General features: G+C 48.2%; 1 protein-coding gene and 1 long non-coding RNA gene across 3 annotated transcripts in view; one reads left to right on the top strand and one right to left on the bottom strand.

The window, feature by feature from the left end:
* RGMA (repulsive guidance molecule BMP co-receptor a) overlaps positions 1–10,617 on the bottom strand; it is a 49,942-nt gene extending 39,325 nt beyond the window's left edge. The window contains exon 1 of the mRNA XM_061394296.1: positions 10,318–10,617. Coding sequence (XP_061250280.1) covers positions 10,318–10,331 — 14 coding nt within the window. The 5' untranslated portion in view covers positions 10,332–10,617. The remainder of the gene's footprint in view (positions 1–10,317) is intronic.
* Positions 10,618–10,732: 115 nt separating this feature from the next.
* Positions 10,733–21,527, top strand: part of LOC133234120 (uncharacterized) — a 135,673-nt gene continuing 124,878 nt past the window's right edge. For both annotated transcript variants that reach the window (XR_009732026.1, XR_009732025.1), the window contains exons 1-2: positions 10,733–11,183; positions 11,682–11,742. This is a non-coding gene — a long non-coding RNA (uncharacterized LOC133234120). The remainder of the gene's footprint in view (positions 11,184–11,681; positions 11,743–21,527) is intronic.

The following is a 21,527-nucleotide window of genomic DNA, read 5'->3' as shown; positions in this document are numbered from 1 at the left end:
ATTGTGAATCACTATATTATATACCTGTAACATATAATACTGTGCACCAGCTATGTCGCTGTTGCTGTTCAGTCGCCCCGCTGTGTCTGACTCTTTGCGACCCCAGGGACTGCAGCACGCCAGGCCTCCCTGTCCCTCACCATCTCTCAAAGTCTGCCCACGCTCATGTCCATTGCATCAGTGATGAGTTGGCTGTTTGCATCAGGTGACCAAAATACTGGAGCTTCAGCTTAAGCATCAGTCTCCTTCCAGTGAGTAGTCAGGGTTGATTTCTTTTAAGATTGACTGGTTTGAGTTCCTTGCTGTCCAAGGGAGTTTCAGGAGTCTTCTCCAGCACCACAGTTTGAAGGCATCAGTTCTTCGGTGCTCAGCCTTCTTTACAGTCCAGCTCTCACAACTGTACGTGACCACCGGGAAGACCATAGCCTTGACTATACGGACCTATGTCAGCAGAGTCAGCTATACCCCACTTTAAAAATAAATGAAAATAAATAAAATAGTCCACGTGAGGAATGCCAACTGCCTTTACAAAATTACATCCTCTTTTTCTCCTGGACTTAATTCCCATTTTCAAAAACACGTATCCTGTCTTCTCTCATCTGTTAGTAAATCCACATTTACTGCAACTTACACGGTGGAGAAGGAAATGACAACCCATTCCAGTGTTCTTGCCTGGAGAATCCCAGGGACGGGGGAGCCTGGTGGGCTGCCGTCTATGGGGTTGCACAGAGTTGGACATGACTAAAGTGACTTAGCAGCAGCAGCACACGGTGGAAGGTAAGTAATCTGCGTCAGGTCATCCAGCTAGCTGAGTGGGCTTTGGGCAGGTCTGGGTGACTCCCAGCCGTCACCTGCCACCTCTGATGAGCTCACTGGCCCCTTCCCAGGCACAGAGATGGTGGGTTTTCTGTCTGCCTCTACTGACCCTTGTTCATCTATTAATACGTGCTCATCTTACTCAGGACAGAAGGAAGGATTCCCTTTGAGATGCCCCAGTCTCATCTCAGGCTGAGCTGGAGGCCTTCAGATGATCTACTAACAGTTTTTGGGGTCGCATTTCCATAATGTAAGCCCCTCCTTTCACCTGTTTGTACCTCTCCTTCTTGACCGCTGAGACTCTCAGTAAGCTCCTGGAGTAGCTTCGTTCATTCTTTTGCTACATCTTCCCTTTCTCCCTAGATGGGACTGTCAACTAGCATATAGTTGGAGTTTCATTTATGAAAGTCTTCCTGACTTTCCTCTCCAGTTCTTGTCCGTGACTCCAGCCCACACCTACTAGTTGATCTACAGCTGCCAATCCTGCCTACAAAGGCCAGTACGGAGTGATAGCATTTGAGAACTGCTTACTTGTCAGTGTTGAGATTGAGAGTTTTTATTTATTTTTCTTTTTTTGGCAGCCCGGTGCGGCATGCGGGATCTTAGTTTCCTTACTAGGGATCGAACCTGCGCCCGCTGAAGTGGAAGTGCGGAGTCTTAACCACTGGACCTCCAGGGAAGTCCGAGATTGAGAGTTTTTAGACACTGAAGTGGATACAGAGAAAGAGCGAGACCTGGGGTTCGGGGCAGTTCTACGTCTAGCTGCGTGGCCCCTGTCCCATCCTATCTCTGGACCCGCAGCTTCTCAATCTACAGAGTCATGACCTGGGTGCCCCACTCCCCCTGGGGGGTGGTGTCTCCCAGCTTCACAGTCTGGTATCTCTAGGGATTCAGTGACCAGGTATTAGCTCTGTAACTAAATGGCCTTGCCCACACCTGACTCTGAGGAGCCACTCTGGGGCCCCATCTGGACCATTTCTGGGTTCCCCCAAGCGAAATGTTGATGAGCAAGTAGGAAATGTTATTTGAAAAGTGACATTTGTATGTTTTAGTGCCAGCATGAAATTCTTCAGCAATCATTCCCAGCGATATGACCATATACCTGAAACCACACCTTGAAAACACTCAGTAGCCTCTTGTTTTAAAACAACTTTTGGGTGCCTATACTGAGATGCCCCAGGTTCCTACGAGGGAGAACAGGCCACCCAGTATGTTCCTCTTCTCATTCCAGTAAGTTCTTGGGAGAAGAACCAGCTTGGACCCATTTATCCACCAAATGGCAACTGTTTGAACCGACAGCGTGTCTGCATCTCCCCCAACCAGCAGAAGGCCACGGTATTTGGATTAATGAACTAGTAAGTTGGTGCCAAGCACAAATACCATAGGCATTTAGCAATAGGAACAGATAACCAAGTTATTCATCAAATTCAAAACTGTTTAGAATGGCTAATGCAAAGCTGAAATAAAGAAGATCCCCAGCTGATGGGTGGCGGGGAAGGGTGCCAATCTAGGAAAAAATCAATCTATTGCTTTATGTGACATTTTCTCTACCACCATGGTTTTCTTTTTTTAATTTGTTGGAGGCTGACGGAATGTTTTCACTTTTACATTAGAGAGTCAGTATAGCACGCTGGCCAAGAACACAAAGTCTGAACAGATACTCTAAAGCTCAGTTATCCCAACTGAAAAATGGGGATATACTTTGGCTGCCTCATAGGGTTATTGTGAAGATTAAATGAGTTAACACAGTGATAGACCACTTAGAACAGATGCTAGGAAGAGAGTAAGTGTTGATAAGTCATTGCCAATGTTAGTTCTTGCCTGGACAATCCCAGGGACGGGGGAGCCTGGTGGGTTGCCGTTTGTGGGGTCGCACAGAGTCGGACACGACTGAAGTGACTTAGCAGCAGCAGTAGCATTCTTATATTACCAACAAGAACCATTGTTTTCATGGTAACAAAGTATCTACTATAGGTTACAAGCCTTTAGACATGTGGGTATTGGGGAGAAATCCTCAGAATTCCCCCAAGGACTTTTATTTTGTTTTTTAAATTAAAAAATTACTTTTTATATAATTTTTAAAGGTCACACTCCATTTACAATTATTACAAAATATTGGCTCTATTTCCCATGTTGCACAAACACATCCTTACAGCCCATCTCACACCCAATGCTTTGTCCCTCCCACTCCCCCAGCCCCACTGCCAACCACAGGTTTGTTCTCTATGCCTGTGAGTCTGCTGCTTCTTCTTTTGTTATATTCACTGGTCTGTTGTATCTTTAAACTTCCACATATAAGTGGTATCATGCAGTATTTGTCTTTCTCTGTCTGATGTACTTCACTTAGCATAACGCCCTCCAACTCTGTCTATGTTGCTGCAGATGATGCTTTGACATCTTGGCAATTTGTAAGTAATGCTGCCATGAATATTGGGGTACATGTTATCTTTCTGAATTAGTCCCCAAGGACTTTTAGATAACCTTGACCTCTGGGTTGGGTTCTAAGTGCATTATCAGTTATACTCAAGTTTTGTTGAGCAACCACTATAAGACAAAGTCTCTCACGTAACTGTAGGGTCATTTCAACAAAGTGATGGACACAGCTGTGTCAAAATGAGGAGAATGAGACTCAGGGAGATTAAGTGACTTGTCCAAGGTCACTGAGAATATAAATGGCAGGGAGAGGTTCAAACCCAGGTCTTGTGGGGCCAAGTCCAGTGTATTTCCCACCAAATCATAGTTATTTCTCATTCTCACCAGGGTTTACTTTTTCCTGTTAGTCAAATAATATGCTCCATATATATAATGATGGCTCATGATTAGAGATGTGCATATGTTTAGAGATATACTGTTTTCCATAAACAAAGATATTAAAATATTTTAAGAAAAGAAAAAATTTCCTGAACCATCTCCCCTACTGTATCCCCACAAAAACTTAGGAAGTTGAAATAGAGAATTTTTTTTTCTTTCTTTTAGGTATTTTTAGGTCAAGTTTTCATAGAGTTTTCATAGAGCACTTACCTGGGCTTAAGAGCCTCTGTGTGTTATGCTCCATTGCTAAGTCGTGTCTGATTCTTTGAGACCCTTTGGACTGTTGCCCGCCAGGCTCCTCTGTCCATGGAATTCTCCAGGCAAGAATACTGGAGTGGGTTGCCATTTATTCCTCCAGGGGATCTTTCCTGATCCAGGGATTGAACCCTCATCTCCTGGCTGCATCGCCTGCATTGGCAGGAGGGTTCTTTACCACTTGAGCCACCTGGGAAGCTGACAGCCTCTGACCGACAGGTAAATATTACACAAAAAGATGTTTAGGGAATGCTATCTACAATATCAATTCATTGGAGTCCCTTCAGACCTCAAGCCATTCAGAGTCTATCTTAAATTCAAAATCAGATGGGCTTCCATCTAGAAATTGGTCACTGACCCAGAACGGGAAGACTTGGATGCCATCTTGGTTCGGTTTCGGTGTCATCTTGGCTTGGGTTTGCTTTACCCTCATTGACTCTTGGCCCAGGTGTGTACATGTAGGGAGCAATACGTTCCCTAGCAATGCACCCCTGAAGTCAGCAGACTCTGCCAATAGCATCTATTTGCTCATGAAGAAACCAGATGCTTGGAGTTTAGGAATCTCCTCTATCAAAACGCTCTCAGCAGAGAAAAATCAAAGCAATGTACAACCTCACCACATGTCTGAAGAGGGTCGTGTCAAGCTTTTCCTTACCATATGACCTTGAGATACCCAAGGACACAAGCTCCCATGAACTCCTTGTTCTGTGGCAGAAATGACCTACCAAACCTAGCAGTGAGGGGTTATTAGCAGGTCTGGACCTGTGAGGGAAGCGATCACGGACCTCCTCACGTCTACAGGTAAGCCAGTCCTCAAGCTCTACAGTTTCCATTTTTAAATTTTGGCCACACCACGAAGGTTGCAGGATCTCAGTTCCTTGACCAGGGATTGAACCTGGACCACAGCAGTGAAAATGCCAGATCCTAACCACAAGACCACCCGGGAACTCCTATAAGCTCTGTATTTCTTTGTGCTTGCATAAATGGAAGCCCATGTGAGAAAACACAGTTGTATTAAAAATCTATTTATTATTTATATTTTACCTCTTTTCCATAAAGGATATTGAATTAAATGTGGCTCAGACGGTAAAGAATCCACCTGCAATAAGGGAGACCTGGGTTTGATCCCTGGACTGGGAAGATCCCCTGGAGGAGGGCATGGCAACCCACTCCAGTACTCTTTCCTGGAGAATCCCATGGACAGAGGAACCTGGTGGGCTACAGTCCATGGGGTCGCAAAGGGTCGGACACGACTGAGTGACTAAGCACAGCACAGCACACAAATGAAAGTTATGTACCCAAACTTCCAAACAAACATGAATTCTCACTCTCTTCAAGGTACCCATTGTTTTGAGGAAACCTGGTAGCTGTTACAACTCTGTGAATGAAACTTGCATCCCCACGTGCTTTTGTGCGAGGACCTGTCAAATCCCCACTCTGACGCAGGGTTTCCACTGTCGGTGGAGCACCGGCTGCCGGGTGGGAAGCCACAGTTCACCTGTAGACCATGGGACAAACTGAAATAAGGACGTGGGCCACTCACAGGTCCTGCAGGACGGACCTGGTGTACCTCAGGGGGCCACACAGGGAGGTCACGGCCAAGGGCGAACAGAGAGACAGGACTCGGGCCACACGCCTTTAGGGGCCGTGGGTAGAGGGTGCTGGGGTTCCTGACCTAAGGCCAGATTGGTCAATTCAAACCAAAAATGTGGGCTTCTGGTGAGCCTGAAGGGGGTCTCAGCTAAGTGGGGCACAAGCGGTGGGTCCTGGGGAGAAGGAGAGACTGTGGATCATGACCATGACCCCTGGCTGTTATTTAGGGCATGCACTTGCACGAGGGGGCTGGTGTCAATTTAAGCTCCCCTCAGGCCTCCTGACCAAACAAAACAGATGCGGAGGCATCGATACCACGGGGTAGCTTAGCTAAACCCTCAGCAGCCCAGCGGATTTGTTCCTATGCGTGCAGGCGTGCTCAGTCGCTCAGTCGTGTCCCACTATTTGCAACTCCAGGGACTGCGGCCCGCCAGGCTACTCTGTCCATGGGATTCTCCAGGCAAGAATACAGGAGTGGGTTACCATGCCCTCCCCCAGGAGATCGTCCCAACCCAGGGATTGAACTCCAGTCTCTTTTGTCTCCTGCATTGACAGGTGGCTTCTTTACCACTAGCACCACCTGGGAAGCCCAGAAGATGCCCTAGTGAGATAGAAGTGAACAAGCTGTAGGGCACTGGTACTCATATACGCTCATCCCGCTGCGTGTCCTGTGAAGGACACAGAATCTAAAAGACTTGGCTGTTTTACCAGATTGTTGACGGAATCTTTTGTTTTCAAGTTTCTGCCAGATTTTCAGACTCTGACAAACCCAGGATCCTGATTCCTGAAAGCTCTTCATCTTGGAGTGTTGCTTTAAACAAAACAATCGAAAAAAGAAAAGTAAACTCAACTGGCAATTTTATCATAGTTTTCTGCATAAACAGTGTCTGCAGCACTTTCATTCTTTACTGTAGTAAATCTGGATATAATAATTTTATAAGGTATGTAGCATGCATTTATGTTTGTCTAGTAGCAGTGACTTTTAATCTTTTGGTGGTGGTTTAGTTGCTAAGTCATGTCCGACTCTTGCAACTCCATGGACCGGAGCCCACCAGGCTCCTCTGTCCATGGGATTATCCAGGCAAGAATACTGGAATGGGTTGTCATTTCCTTCTCCAAAACGGCTGCAGAATTGATGAAACTGTCAGCCATTTAATCATGTCCGACTCTCTGTGACCCTGCGGACTGTAGACCCCCCAGGCTCCTCTGTCCATGGAATTCTCCAGGAAAGAATACTGGAGTGGGCAGTCATTCCCTTCTCCAGGGGATCTTGCCAATCCAGGGATCAAACCTGAGTCTCTCACATTGTGGGCAGATTCTTTACCCTCTAAGCCACAGAGACAAATTCTTAAATCTTTCAAAGACAAAATCTGTAAGATATTTGCATTTGGCATTTTTTTCCCAATTTCTGCCCAAATCACAAAATTTTTTTCCTCCAGCCCTTAGAATTATAAAGTTTCACACCTCAGTGGGCATTCTTGCCTCCTGATCCTTAGGCTCTAATGTGATATCGCATTTTGTCCTTATGGGTCAGATCTGGCTAAGAAACTGTCATCCTTTTAAAAGATGTTCATTTTTTCACCAAGGAAACTGACTTCTGACTGACTTTGTCTGCACACTTGGGCAAGGCAGTCCTTAAATTTTTTCCACCGTCCTGTTCATCGCTCTTCAGAGCAATGTTGCTAAGGGAAGGCAGGCTGAAACTGTCACTCAGTCAAAAGGAGGAAACGAGAGGCCTGTCATCTGAAAGGCTGGATCTCCCCTCTTCAAGTTAAGTCTCTGTTAAGTTTGTTGAATGAATAATGAATGTTGTTTGAAAAGCAAAGCCATTCTCCTGGAGAGCCACAAGGATACTGCAGACACTTAAAAGTTGGGTGAACTTACAGTTGATGTTATAAGTCAAATTCTAGAACAGTGATCTTTAAGGAGGGGTGCCCTTTCGTTTCACGGAAGAGGTGGCAATAAGCCTGCACTCTGTTCAAGCTCAGTTTCATTTGGGTATATCCTGCCTCTCTTCCTGGGCGGCAGACTTTGGGAGAGAGTACCCCTCTAAGACATGACTTAATTTGGGGGCCACACTTGGCAAAAGCAAGTGCTTGAGTTTAATTCGCTTGGTAGCAAGGCTGAAGGGAAAAAAGCCCTTTAAACTTGCAGAACCTTGGCTCCACCTCTCCACCTCTCTAGGCATCAGTTTGGAGAGGCGGAAATGCCAGTACCTCTTCCTGACCGCTTCCCTAGAAGCAGCGAGCATCACTGTGAGAGTGACTTGAGACCCCGCCGCCCCGTCCCTGTGTTAGGAACGCTCCGTGCCTAATCATTTTGTTTCGTATCTCCTCACCTAAGGACTCCTCTATCTGGCCCCCACAGGCTGGTTTAACAGCCAAGTCAAGGGGCATGTGAACTAGGGGCTTCTCATCCTCCGCTGTGTATTATTACACACACTGGGGAGGGATTGAATCAGGCCTCAGAGACGCTTAGAAGGAGAGAAAGCAGACAGAGGTTTCCTAGCGAAGATCACAGAAGCCCTCTTTGAATAAGATGCCAGGTTACGGCAAGACCCTTTTTGTCCTAAATCTAGTTATTAACTAAACACCCGCAAAGGGGGACACAGTTTGCGATAGCGTGGGGAGTGGGCGGAGAAGCCGCCTCTCGTTTGGAATGTTTGCTCAGAGCATAGGCCCCTGTCTGCCACCTGAGAGGGAAAGGGTGGGAGCAGGGTTATTGAAAAAAGGATGCTGGGGACCTCCCTCACCACCACCACAGCTCAGAGGCTCTCGAGGGGGCAAGGACCCTTCCCACAAGGAGAGCACCACACCGCTCTACAAGGAACCAGCTGACTCTTCAGAACAGGGAGAGTCCAGCGCATTGCTAATATCATCTGCCCTGGAAGGTGGCAGCAAAAACCAGGCTCCGGCAGACGGTGGAGCCCGCCTGGCTGTGTGGGTGCCCCACCCACAGCCTTTGTCCGCTCTGTTTGCCATCCAACAAAGTCTGCCCCAGTTGCTAATTGGCGATCGTGTCCCTTATAAGGGAGGCCTGCTTGTTGCCTGCCCTGGTAGTGGAACAGCAGGAAGTCTCTGGGCAAAAAAAAAAAAAAAAAGCCATTTTTGTATATTATACCTCTCCTGGATGGATTTGTGCCAGACTCTTTTCCAGTTCTCCTTCAGCTGCCCTCCAGAGCACAGCCCACTTCTTTTCTAGGGGGTTAGGGCTCAAGACTCCCCTGACAAATCATTCATGTCTGTGATGCACAGGAGAAGATCACAGTCTGTGCACAGGTTTTGCCAATTTCTGCGACACGTGTCCAGAGAACATGCGCAGGCTCACTCTGGTGACATTCTAGGTCATGTCTGTGCTGTGTGCTCAGTCACCAAGTCATGTCCCACGCTTTGCAACCCCACGTACTCTAGCTCGCCAGGCTCCTCTGTCCAGGGAATTGTCCAGGCAACAATACTGAAGTGGGTTGCCATTTCCTCCTCCAGGGGATCTTGCCCACCTAGGGATGGAACTCATGTCTCGTGCGCCTCCAGCGCTGGCAGGTGGATTCTTTACTACTGAGCCACCTGGGAAGCCCTGTGCTTGTGAGAGAGGACCCTAAAGCCAGAAGGAGAAGGTGATGGATCTTCTCCAGGTGAAAGCCTGCCACACTCAGTGCGACCTGCAATTCTGACCCGTGAGCTGGGCGCGCGGAGCTCTGTCGCCGCTGCGCTTCAGCTCAGCCGGAAGGTAAATAAATACAGCGGGGAAAACTCGTCCCTGGGTTAGCTCCTGCCGCCCAGAGAGACGCCCCGAGTCTCCCACTTTGAGAACATTCAACTTCGACGCCTAAAAGAAACGCGCGGCTCATCATTTCCGCTAGATGGCGCGATGTCCCCTAATCCGTCCGCAAGACACCCGATTTATAAAAATAAATACAATCCGACGCCTTCCGAAACCACATCACATACTAGCAGCTCGCAGGCTCCCATCAGAAAAAAAAAAAAAACAAACTAAATCTGGGGGAATTGACTCTACGTCCGAGCAAATCTAACGCAATCACATTAACAGGCTGCAATCAAGAATTGCACGGGGGCGCCCCCTTCATCGGCCCTCCCCCTGGGTACACCTGTTCCCCTGCCCCAGCGCTTCCGCTGGGATGGGCCACGGCTCGAACCACGCGCGGAGCCTTCTCTGCTCGGAGCTCGCCGGGTCCACCTGTCCGCTTAGGAACACCAGGGCCCCCCGGGATCCTACTCCTTAAGCACTCAGCCCAAGCCCCTCATCTTCCTGCGCACCTGCCCTTCCAGGCAAGGGACCACTCGGACCCGAGCCCACACGGAGCGCAGCGTCGATGCCCCCGGGGCCGGCACTCGAGCCGCGGCTCTAACTAGGTAGCCTGGCGTAGGGCAGGGGTACACGGCCCGGGCGAGTCCGGCCAGTGAAGGCTCACGGCGGGACGGCCGGGTGGCCCGCTCGGTCTCAGGCCCCGCGGGCCGATCGGAAGGGCCGCCCGAGGAGGAGGTGGCAGCGCGGGAGAAACGGAGCTCCCAGCACGCGCACAGTGGTACAGACGGTCGCCGGGTGTGCCCAACCGCGCGCGCTGCGGGCTGCCGAGGAAGAGCATTTTAGGGAAAAAAAAGAACAAATACCAAACCACAAAAACTTTACTGCTGCCAAGAGCTCAAGCGATCGAGTCGCAGCAAAGCTCCAAATCTGGGCAAGATGAAAGCAAGATGAGACGCAGGGTTGGAGCGGGGGGAGAGGTGGGAACCAAAGCGGTGCGGTGGCCCGGGCAAGTGGCGGCGGCGGCGGCGCCTCGGGGCTGTCAGAGCCGGGTTGGTCAGGCTCCCGGCGCGCGCTTACCTTGGCGGCTGCATGAGCCCCTGCAGCCCGCGGGGGGTGGCGCTGGCCGGGCGGCGGGAGAAGAGGGGGTGCCGGGGCGCCGCTCTCGGCCCCGGGGCAAGGTGGGAGGGGCTCGGCAGGCGCTGGTCCCCGCCACCCCGGCCGTTTCAGCAGCGGCCCGGGGCGCGCCGCCTGCTCCCGGGCTGCATGCCTGCGAGCGCCTGGAGGAGCCGGCCCGAGAGCGAACCGCGAGTGCTTCCCCAGCCCAGAGGCTCGGGAGGCGCAGCCGGCGCTCGGGAGACAACTGCCGAGTCGGGCTGCTCGGGCCAGCCCCCTCCCTCGCCCGGCCCCCGCCCGCCGCCGCCGCCGCCGCCGCCGCCGAGCGCTCGGCGTCGCGAGGTTCGTTTGCGCGCGGAGGGGAGGGGGTGGGCCGGGCGCCCAGGGCGCGGGCGGGGGGCGAGGCGGGCGGGGCCGGCGGGGAGGGGGCGGGAGAGGAGGCGGAGGTGCGGACTCAGATTGCCCTGTCCTCCGCGGCCGCACCTTCCCGCATCAGCACCGGTTGAGGGGTGGGCTGGGGGTGCGCACGCTGCAAATGGAGACTTCCCTAAACCGCGCCCGGGTCAGGGGGGAGCGGGCGACAAGTGCGGCGACCCTCGAGGCGCCTCCAAGTTTCCTAATCTCCCTCTAGGATGCCCGGGAGAGCACGTTTCCATCATCCTTTCCAAGGTGGTCCAAGGGTCAGGGACCGGGGCGGGGTCGGGGGCAGTTGCTCTGAGGTTTCTGGAATAGACCTTCGCTTCCAGGAGAAATGCCGCTGCTGTCTCCAGAGACACACCTTTGTTGCAGACTGAGATGTTTAAGACTCTTCTGTTGGAAAACCAACACACGTATGTTAAATGTGTAATGCACGAATACATTGTTGCGTACAAAGCTGAGGCATATCTAGAGAATAAAGACGACTATATTACGTCCCCTCCACCTTGCAGCCGCTCCCCAGCGGTCACCTCGGGTCGGGGTGTGCTCCGCTGCGGGTCTTTCTCCTCCTTGCTCTGCCCTTTTACCCGCACACGCGCGGATTGCAAGTGGATTCTCACGGGCTTTTCAAAAGAAATGTTTCACCGCGCGGCGCACGCACACACTGGCGAGAACACGGCCACTTGAGCTGCGATAAATTCCCCAGAGGCTTCCGGAATCCGGAGAAAGATCCGGATCCCTGCAGTGACACACAAGGAGCCACCCCATCGCCCGCAAAATCTGAAACTGCAGCTGGGCCCTGAAGTCAGCCGGAGCACACAGCTCACGCCCCTGTTAGCGTTGCGCGGCTGGAGAAATTGGCCAGAGCATTTCAGACGGGGTGATGCCCTTGGTGTTTTGTTTTTTAACAGAAAACAAGCTGTCTTTGGATTTGGATGTGAGGAGACCTCTTTGGATTTGCAAAATAAAAAGGTATTATCTACATTAAAACGTGATCGCTGTTTATGCTGTGGTCCTGAGGGATGTGGTTTGAACTCTATGTTCTGTGTTTTATTGGCATTGAGATAGTCTATAGCTGGGATATAAATAAAATCCATGTGATTTAGCAGGAAGAGATTGGGTGTTGGGATCGCTGGTTTCTATAATTAGCTCTGACCTTGGGCAAGAGTTTTAGCTTTGCTGGGCCTCAGTTTCCTCACCTATAAATAGAGGAGTTGTGCTAGATGTTGGGAGAGGGAGCCGGAGGGGGAGAGATCCAGCCCTAACAGTTGGTGAAAACTGATTTCTTCCTTCCTCTGTCTTTCAACTCAGCTCTAACCTCTCCTCCTTAGGGATGGCTATTCCAGCACCACATGTTTCCCTTCCTAATAGTGATCTCACTTCGCAGTTATGCACTGGTCAGCATGACCCTTACATAGTGTGTCCTCCCATCAGACTGTAAGCACACTGAGGGCAGGAGTCTGGACCACTGGGGTCCTCATTGCATCCCCAGCATTTACTACAGTGCCTAGCACTTGACAGGCATGCCACAAGAATCTCTGAATCACTATCACCCAAATAGACAATTTCTTATTGCTTGTCCAACTCCCTTGTCATTTTTACAAAGATCTGTAAGTGGAAACATTTTAAAATGAAACCTTTGGAAAGGACCCAGCAGGGTTTTCCCTTCTTGGGGGACAAACACTTCACTGCCTAGATGAGGACAGACGATCCTCAGCTTAACCAAAGGTCGTGGAGACAGCTAGCTGCTATTTACCTTGATGAGCACCGGCTCCTATGGAGGCAACAACGAATATGAATGTTACTCATTAAAGTGCTTGATTAAGTTGGAACCAGGCAAAGGCAGTTGCAATGCACACACGAGCAGTCAGACTTAAATGAGGCCATGGGGTGTGTTTAGGGTGCAACTGAACAAATGTACATGCTCTCAACCAACCATCTAAAACACTCCTGATATCAAGTTCCAGGGAATGCTTGTCTTTCTTTACTGCAAAGGATCTGAATTCCTTAAAAAAGATGAACAGGAAATGGGCTAACCTGGGTCCAAGAGTTTAAAAAAAATTAAAGCCATTATGAAAAAAGGGGTGGAGAGGGGAGTGAAGGTCTAATGCAGCCTGAGACTAATATCTGTAAGTTTCTCTCTTGTTCCGTGTACAGAGTTGCTGGGAGAGGTTAAAATCTGGCTTTACATTTATAGAGGAAAATGAGAGGGGTGTGGTTTTCACCCCTTCTCGGCTACTTTTTTCTTTTCTCTTGTTTTCAAGGGATAGGTACAGCCCTGGATGCTCAACCCAAGTCCCTTGCACAAGCTTCTGGTTTCCACAGTGAGCCTTAGTCTGCTGGGAAGTGTGCCGTGTGGGTGAGGCTGATCAGGCTGGTGCCTTTGGGTGGAGGCGCCACCCCCCAGTGCAGGGAGCCCTGTGTTACTGGGGTGTGGAGCACGGAGCTGTTTCTGGTGAGCGGTGGCACCTGTAGGAAAGAGCGCACCCTCTGAAAGTAAATTCCCGATGAAACTGATTAAGGCTTCTTCCCAGCTGGCAAAGCAGTGTGAAGTGAACTGGCATGACTCTCCACTGAGGGCTGGCACCTTGACTGTCACTTTGGATTGAGTACCACTCCATCATGGTTTTCCGGGTAAATTCAGGTTCAAAAGTAAAAGTGAAGCTTAAAGGAGAAGCAGGTCAGGAGCTGTCATAGGAGCCTCTTAAAGAGAGAGGGACTGGCTGTCCCACACCTGGCTTCAGTGAGACACAAGGAGGAAGTGGATGCTGAGGACTTAATTCATTTGGCATAGACCTGAAGAAGCGGCACGGGGTGGGTTGCATCCCAGAGGCATTGCCTGCTCTAATAAACCCAGTGCGTTTTGTGTCAAGCAGTTATTCTACAGCTGGCTCTGTGCTGGACCCTGCAGCAGGCACTTACTTGAGGAACACAGCCTCTGCCCGTAAGACACTTGCAGTCCAGCAGGAGAAAGGAAGGCGGAGCAGTGAAGTCTCAGTAGCTGGGGTTTGCGGGGGGTGGAGCCTCAGCAGCTCCATTTTTCATTTCATCAGCTTCTGTCCTCATATAATTATAGTGACACAGAGTGTTTGTGCAAATGCAGCTTTAAGGCCAGACTCTGGCCTTCCCTTCCAACCAGACTGCTGCTCATAAGTTGCTATAGACTCTCTGGAGTTGACACTACAAGGTAAGGGGTGGACAGTGTCATAGGATTTAGAAGGTAGGTTCATCACTGGTTGGAAGGATTGGGAGCAAGTCTTTATGGAAGAGGTGTCATTGGAGATGGTCTCCGATGGGTGGACTTGATTTTAGTCTGGATGTTAGGGGAGCAGGGAGAGTGTTCCAGGCGGAGGGTTGGGGGGAGCCCCATGAATAAAGTCCTGGAGATAGCAAAATGTGGGAAGTTCAATAAGGAATGGTTAAGTCTAGTTGGAATTTATGGGCTGGAATAGAGATGTGATGGAGAAGGAGGTTAGGGCCACCATGTAGGGAAGCTCAGCTGCAGAAGGGCTAATAGGAAACCACGAAGGTTACTGAGTAGAGAAATAACGAAAGTGAAGCTTCACTTTAGGCAGGTCAATGAAAGATGGTTTGGAGAGATAAGAGTTGGGCAACCACCCAGAAGAGTCTGTGAATCTTGACACATTATTGTCGGGAGCATGACCCAGGGTGCTAAGACTGTACTGGGAGGTACAGAGCTGTAGAAGACACAAATGCTTTGCAGAAGTGGATGACAGAGGAGTATCAAGGTCGGTGTCAGATGGGGTGAGTTCTCATTACAGAGACTGGGAAGTTATGAGAAACTTGGGAGGGGGTAGATGGCGATTGGGCCAATCACCATTGTCTTTGCATGGGGGGGGAGCCCCAAAATTCCATAGAGAAAATCACTTAGTTTTCCATATTTGACAGCAGGTACGTAAGTTTAAACTAAAACCCAGTGCTTGCGCTCACTGTAAGAAAAGCAGCCCTAGTTAGTTCATTGTTCCTCTGCAGCTTTTCTCCCCACAGGCCAGTCACTGCTGCCTGATGGTGTGTTAGTCACTCAGTCGTGTCCGACTCTGCGATCCCAAGGACTACAGCCCGCCAGGTTCCTCTGTCCATGGAATTCTCCAGGAAAGAATACTGATGTGGGCAACCGTTTCCTTTTCCTGACCCAGGGATCAAACCCCGGTCTCCTGCATTGCAGGCAGATTCTTTACCGTCTCAGCCACCGCTGTCAAGACCAAAGTAAGGCAAAATAAAGGTTGCTTTTTCTTTCTTTGGTTAGGTAAGCAAACCATCAGCTCAGGAATATAAAGAAAACAAAACCTCTCTTTACTGTCGTTTCATGCCTTGGGACAATGGAATAAGGTGGTGGAAAAAGCAGGCTTTTCTGACTGATTTAGCCAGGAGGAGAGCTGGAGGGTTCAGGCAGCCACAGCTGCAGGAGAACAGCTGGAATGTGGTGGGCGAGCATAGCCACCCACCCCACAACAGCATCCACAGAAGCCTGTTTTTGACAGTTCAGAAATGGGGGAAGTGGGGAGCAGCTGGCACTGCAGCTCCTCATGGTGACATGGCCAGAGGGCAAGGCTTGCCAATTTCTTTGTCTCAAGGCAGGATCAGTTCGGGTTTGGTTTTGCTATTGTTTACTGAATGCTGACTGTGCCAGAACATTCTATGTTATAGATGCTTCCTTCCTCCTCATAGTGCTCTCTTTTGTTCAGTTGCAAAGTCGTGTCTGACTCTTTGCAACCCCATGGACTGCAGCACATCAAGCTTCCCTGCCCTTCACTATCTCCTGGAGTTTGCTCAAACCCATGTCTACTGAGTCGGTGATGCCATCCAACCATCTCGTCCTCTGTCGTCCCCTTCTCCAACTTTCAGTCTTTCCCAACATCAGGGTCTTTTCCAGTGAGTCAGTTCTTCACATCAGGTGGCCAAAGTATTGGAGCTTCAGCTTCAGCATCAGTCCTTCCAATGCACACTCAGGGTTGATATGCTTTAGGATTGACTGCTTGTATCTTCTTGTTGTCCAAGGGACTCAAGAGTCTTCCCCAGCACCACAGTTCAAAAGCATCAGTTCTTTGGCGCTCAGCCTTCTTTTTGGTCCAACAAGTCTCACATCCACACATGACGACTGGGAAGGCCGTAGCCTTGACTGAGGAGATCTTTGTCGGCAAAGTGACGTCTCTGCCTTTTAATACACTGTCTAGGTTTGTCATAGCTTTTTGTCATAGCAACCCTCTGAGAGGGTGCAGATATTCTTATTTTATCAACAACTGAGATTCAGAGAAGTCAATGAGTGAATGAGCACGTGGTATAGTCAGGATCTGAATCCATGTCCAAGTCCCCAGACAGTGCATTTCCCACTAAGAATGTGTCCCATTTTCCCGACCATCCTCCTCCACCTCTCCTGCTCAGGGTTAAGCTGGAAACGTCAGTGCCCACAACTCCACAGAGCAAGCTTGGGCCCTACTTTTGGCAGCACTGCCAAGGCTGGTGGAGAAATATGTAGTGCTATCACTCCAGCCACATGCACTCGATGTTCATCGAGCAAGATCTGCTGATGGGATGTTGTTCTGGTAGGTTTTGGAAGTCTTTGTTAGTTTGTGAACCAAGGGGAAGGGCAGCCAGATTGCTGGGTTCCTTTAAATATTCAGATGTGCTTCCCAGGATGTAACTGAGTCACAGCCATCCCTGTGGCTCTTAGGATGGTGTTCACATTTGGATCCTTTGGAGAGGAGCTCCCTGACTGATATAAATAAATTCTCATTGATCAACTGGGGTTTTCACCTTGCTCCCTGACTAACTCACCAACATCTTCAGTAAAATGATTCATTAACATGTGAAAGCCAGATCTCTTGACCCTCCCAGAACCTGGCCCTCCTGGAATAAACTTAATTTAAAAATCTATTTCTTTTCCAGCTGAATTAATATTAGATTTCATGATTTGGGGCTTCCCTGGTGGTTCAGATGGTAAAGAATCTGCCTGCCAGTGTAGGAGACCCAGGTTCAATCCCTGGGTCGGGAAGATCCCCTAGAGAAGGGAATGGCAACCCACTCCAGCACTCTTGCCTGGAGAACTCCATGGACAGAGGAGCCTGGTGGGCTACAGCCCATGGGATCCCAAAGAGTTGGACACGACTGAGCGACTAACACTTTCATGATTTTAAACTTTGCTTTATCAATTGTTAAGCATTTAAAAAGAACAAGGAATACAACACTTAATTCAAATATTTTTACAAATAAACAATAGTACATTAAAAAAAAAAAAGAAAAAGAAATTCTACCTCATGCGTGGAGGTCTTGTTGATTTTGTTTTCCAACCCAAACTGGGTTTTAAAGGCACTCCTGAGAACACACCAGGTATTGAATCTAGTCCACAAATAAGAAAAATTCAGACACAGATTGGAGTAGGGACCCTCAAGGATCTCCAATTGTCTGGAGGTACTGTTTATGGGGTTAAATTATTTTTTAACAGAAGAGGCCACTGGCATTCAAAAACATATAGATCAGTTAGGCTAAGGCTGGAGTGCTGTAATCAAGAGACTGAACAATAATATGACTTAAAGAATAAAATTTATATATGTTTTCTGGCACAGTCCTGGTGGGCGCTTCAGACTCCATGTGCGCATTCTGGGATTCAGGTTATTTTCAAGTCATTGTTCCATGCCCCCCAGAGCCTTTTGGTGACTTGCATAATCAAAGCCATAAATAAATGGTTTCTGCTTGCATCATCATTTCTCCTAACGTGCCACTGGATGAAGTCACAGGTCCATTCCGAGCTGCAAGGGAGGCTGGGAAATTAATATAGTTAGGCAGCTGTTCTGTTTCCACGGAACAAGGGAGCTTCAGTTTTGGTGGACAACTGGCGGTATTTGGTGAACAGCTAGCAGCACCATGTCCGTCTGGCACATGGCACAGAGAAGGAAGTGTTGGCTGTGGGCTCCGAATACCTGGGTTTGAATCCTCGCTCTGCTGTTCCTAATTGGACAGGCTGCCTTATCTCTCAGAGTTTTGCTTATTTCCACTGCTGTGCCCCTCTTATTGCTCGATGGCCTCAGTCAAGGTTGCAGGGAATGAAAACCAGCTTGAGCTAGATTTGAGGAAAGGGAGATTTAGTTTATGGTCCAAGTTATCCCACAGAACCCAAATGCAGGAAGTATACATGAACCTTGGTAGAAAAGGATCAGAATTAGAGCTGGAAGCATTTGATGGGAACAGGAGGAAAGAGGGAAATTCCAGGAGTCAGCCATCGATTAGCAAGTCCTGTTGGTACTAACTCCAAAATCAGTCCTGACGGCACCTACTTTCTCCCTCTCCACCTCCTAGCCTAGTCCAGGCCACCCTCACGCCTTGGCTGAACCAACACAGCAGCCCGTGACTAGGCTCTCTGCCTCTGCTCATGCATTCAAATCCATTCTCACACAGCAGTCAGAGTAAAGTGTAGCTACAGTAACGAGATTGTGTCTCCTGTTTGAGACCTGCAATGTCTTTCCCACAGCACACAGAATCAAATCCCAGCTCCTTACCCTGGTTTACCAAACCCACAAGACCCAGCTCCTGCTCTGTCTTTGACCTCATCTACTGCTCTGCCCTCTTACACTTTGCTTCAGCTGCAGGGCCCAGCTGTAGCCATTCAAGTCATCTAAAGCTTGCTTCTGCCCCAGGGCCTTCTTTGCATTAGCTGTTTTCTGTGCCTGGGGTGCTCTCATCACTTCCTCTTCTTTGTTATTCAGAGCTCAGTATAAAATGCCAGAAACATCTATTTATTAAGTCCTGCATGTCCCACTCTTTGAGACCCTAGAGACTGTAGCCTGCCAGGCTCCTCTGTCCATGGGATTGTCCAGGCAAGAATATTGGAGTGGGTAGCCATGTCGTTCTCCAGGGGATCTTCTTGACTCCGGGATCGAGCCTAGGTCTTCTGCATTGCAGGTGAATTCTTTAACTTTTGAGCCACCAGTGAAGCCCATTAATTAAGTCACCAACTTTAATTCTCTTGATAGCAGTTATCACAATTGATAGTTTTCTCACTAATTTATTCATTGCTATCCAATCCCCAGACTCTGTCACCCCAGTAAATGTAATGTAATATAAGAGCAAGGAACTATCTTGATCTTTAATTGTTTAGTAATATTTGTTGAATAAAACAATGAGTAAGCAAACCCTCGTCCAACAACAAAAGAGAAGACTCTACACATGGACATCACCAGATGGTCAACACCGAAATCAGATTGATTATATTCTTTGCAGCCAAAGATGGAGAAGCTCTATACAGTCAACAAAAACAAGACCCGGAGCTGACTGTGGCTCAGATCATGAACTCCTTATCGCCAAATTCAGACTGAAATTGAAGAAAGTAGGGAAAACCAGTAGACCATTCAGGTATGACCTAAATCAAATCCCTTATGATTATACAGTGGAAGTGATAAATAGATTTAAGGGACTAGATCTGATAGACAGAGTGCCTGATGAACTATGGACTGAGATTCATGACACTGAACAGGAGACAGGGATCAAGACCATCCCCATGGAAAAGAAATGCAAAAAAGAAAAATGACTGTCTGGTGAGGCCTTACAAATAGCTGTGAAAAGAAGAGAAGTGAAAAGCAAAGGAGAAAAGGAAAGATATAAGCATCTGAATGCAGAGTTCCAAAGAATAGCAAGAAGAGATAAGAAAGCCTTCCTCAGCGATCAATGCAAAGAAATAGAGGAAAACAACAGAATGGGAAAGACTAGAGATCTCTTCAAGAAAATTAGAGATACCAAGGGAATATTTCATGCAAAGATGGGCTCGATAAAGGACAGAAATGGTATGGACCTAATAGAAGCAGAAGATATTAAGAAGAGGTGGCAAGAATACACGGAAGAACTGTACAAAAAAGATCTTCACGACCCAGATAATCACGATGGTATGATCACTCACCTAGAGCCAGACATCCTGGAATGTGAAGTCAAGTGGGCCTTAGAAAGCATCACTACGAACAAAGCTAGTGGAGGTGATGGAATTCCAGTTGAGTTATTTCAAATCCTTAAAGATGATGCTGTGAAAGTGCTGCACTCAATATACCAGCAAATTTGGAAAACTCAGCAGTGGCCAGAGGACTGGAAAAGGTCAGTTTTCATTCCAATCCCAAAGAAAGGCAATGCCAAAGAATGCTCAAACTACCGCACAATTGCATTCATCTCACACGCTGGTAAAGTAATGCTCAAAATTCTCCAAGTCGGGCTTCAGCAATATGTGAACCGTGAACTTCCTGATGTTCAAGCTGGTTTTAGAAAAGGCAGAGGAAACAGAGATCAAATTGCCAACATCCGCTGGATCATCAAAAAAGCAAGAGAGTTCCAGAAAAACATCTATTTCTGCTTTATTGACTATGCCAAAGCCTTTGACTGTGTGGATCACAATTAACTGTGGAAAATTCTGAAAGAGATGGAATACCAGATCACCTGACTTGCCTCTTGAGAAACCTATATGCAGGTCAGGAAGCAACAGTTAGAACTGGACATGGAACAACAGACTGGTTCCAAATAGGAAAAGGAGTACGTCAAGGCTGTATATTGTCACCCTGTTTATTTAACTTCTATGCAGAGTACATCATGAGAGACGCTGGACTGGAAGAATCACAAGCTGGAATCAAGATTGCCGGAAGAAATATCAATAACCTCATATATGCAGATGACACCACCCTTATGACAGAAAGTGAAGAGGAACTAAAAAGCCTCTTGATGAAAGTGAAAGTGGAGAGTGAAAAAGTTGGCTTAAAGCTCAATATTCAGAAAATGAAGATCATGGCATCTGGTCCCATCACTTCATGGGAAATAGAACAGTGGAAACAGTGTCAGACTTTATTTTTTGGGCTCCAAAATCACTGCAGATGGTGACTGCAGCCATGAAATTAAAAGACGCTTACTCCTTGGAAGGAAAGTTATGACCAACCTAGATAGCATATTCAAAAGCAGAGACATTACTTTGCTAACAAAGGTTCGTCTAGTCAAGGCTATGGTTTTTCCTGTGGTCATGTATGGATGTGAGAGTTGGACTGTGAAGAAAGCTGAGCGCCGAAGAATTGATGCTTTTGAACTGTGGTGTTGGAGAAGACTCTTGAGAGTCCCTTGGACTGCAAGGACATCCAACCAGTCCATTGTGAAGGAGATCAGCCCTGGGATTTCTTTGGAAGGAATGATGCTAAAGCTGAAACTCCAGTACTTTGGCCACCTGATGCGAAGAGTTGACTCATTGGTAAAGACTGATGTTGGGAGGGATTGGGGGCAGGAGGAGAAGGGGACGACAGAGGATGAGATGGCTGGATGGCATCACTGACTCGATGGACATGAGTTTGAGTGAACTCTGGGAGTTGGTGGTAATGGACAGGGAGGCCTGGTGTGCTGTGATTCATGGGGTTGAAAAGAGTCGGACACGACTGAGTGACTGAACTGAACTGAACTAAACAAAAAAGTATGCTTATTGTTTGTAGCTCTTTTAAAACAATAAAATTTGAACCACTGTCTATTTCAACACAAAGCCCATATCATTTAAACTTCTATTCTTCCATTACACAGACCATAACTGATTTAAACCACTTCCTACTGTTGGATATTTACTGAACATAAAGTCTGCACATTCTCCATTATTTCCTGGAACACATTTGTGAGATAACAGAATCAAAGGATACGCTTTTTTTTAAAGGTTTATTTTATGTTTTGGCCATGCCTTAGGGCATGTGGGATCTCAGTTCCCCTCCCAGGGATCAAACCTGCACCCCCTGCATTGG

The sequence above is a fragment of the Bos javanicus genome, chromosome 21 (assembly GCF_032452875.1).
Source record: "Bos javanicus breed banteng chromosome 21, ARS-OSU_banteng_1.0, whole genome shotgun sequence".
NCBI lineage: Eukaryota > Metazoa > Chordata > Mammalia > Artiodactyla > Bovidae > Bos > Bos javanicus.
Note: the sequence above shows the minus strand (reverse complement) of the source record. Positions and strands in the feature narration are given on the sequence as shown.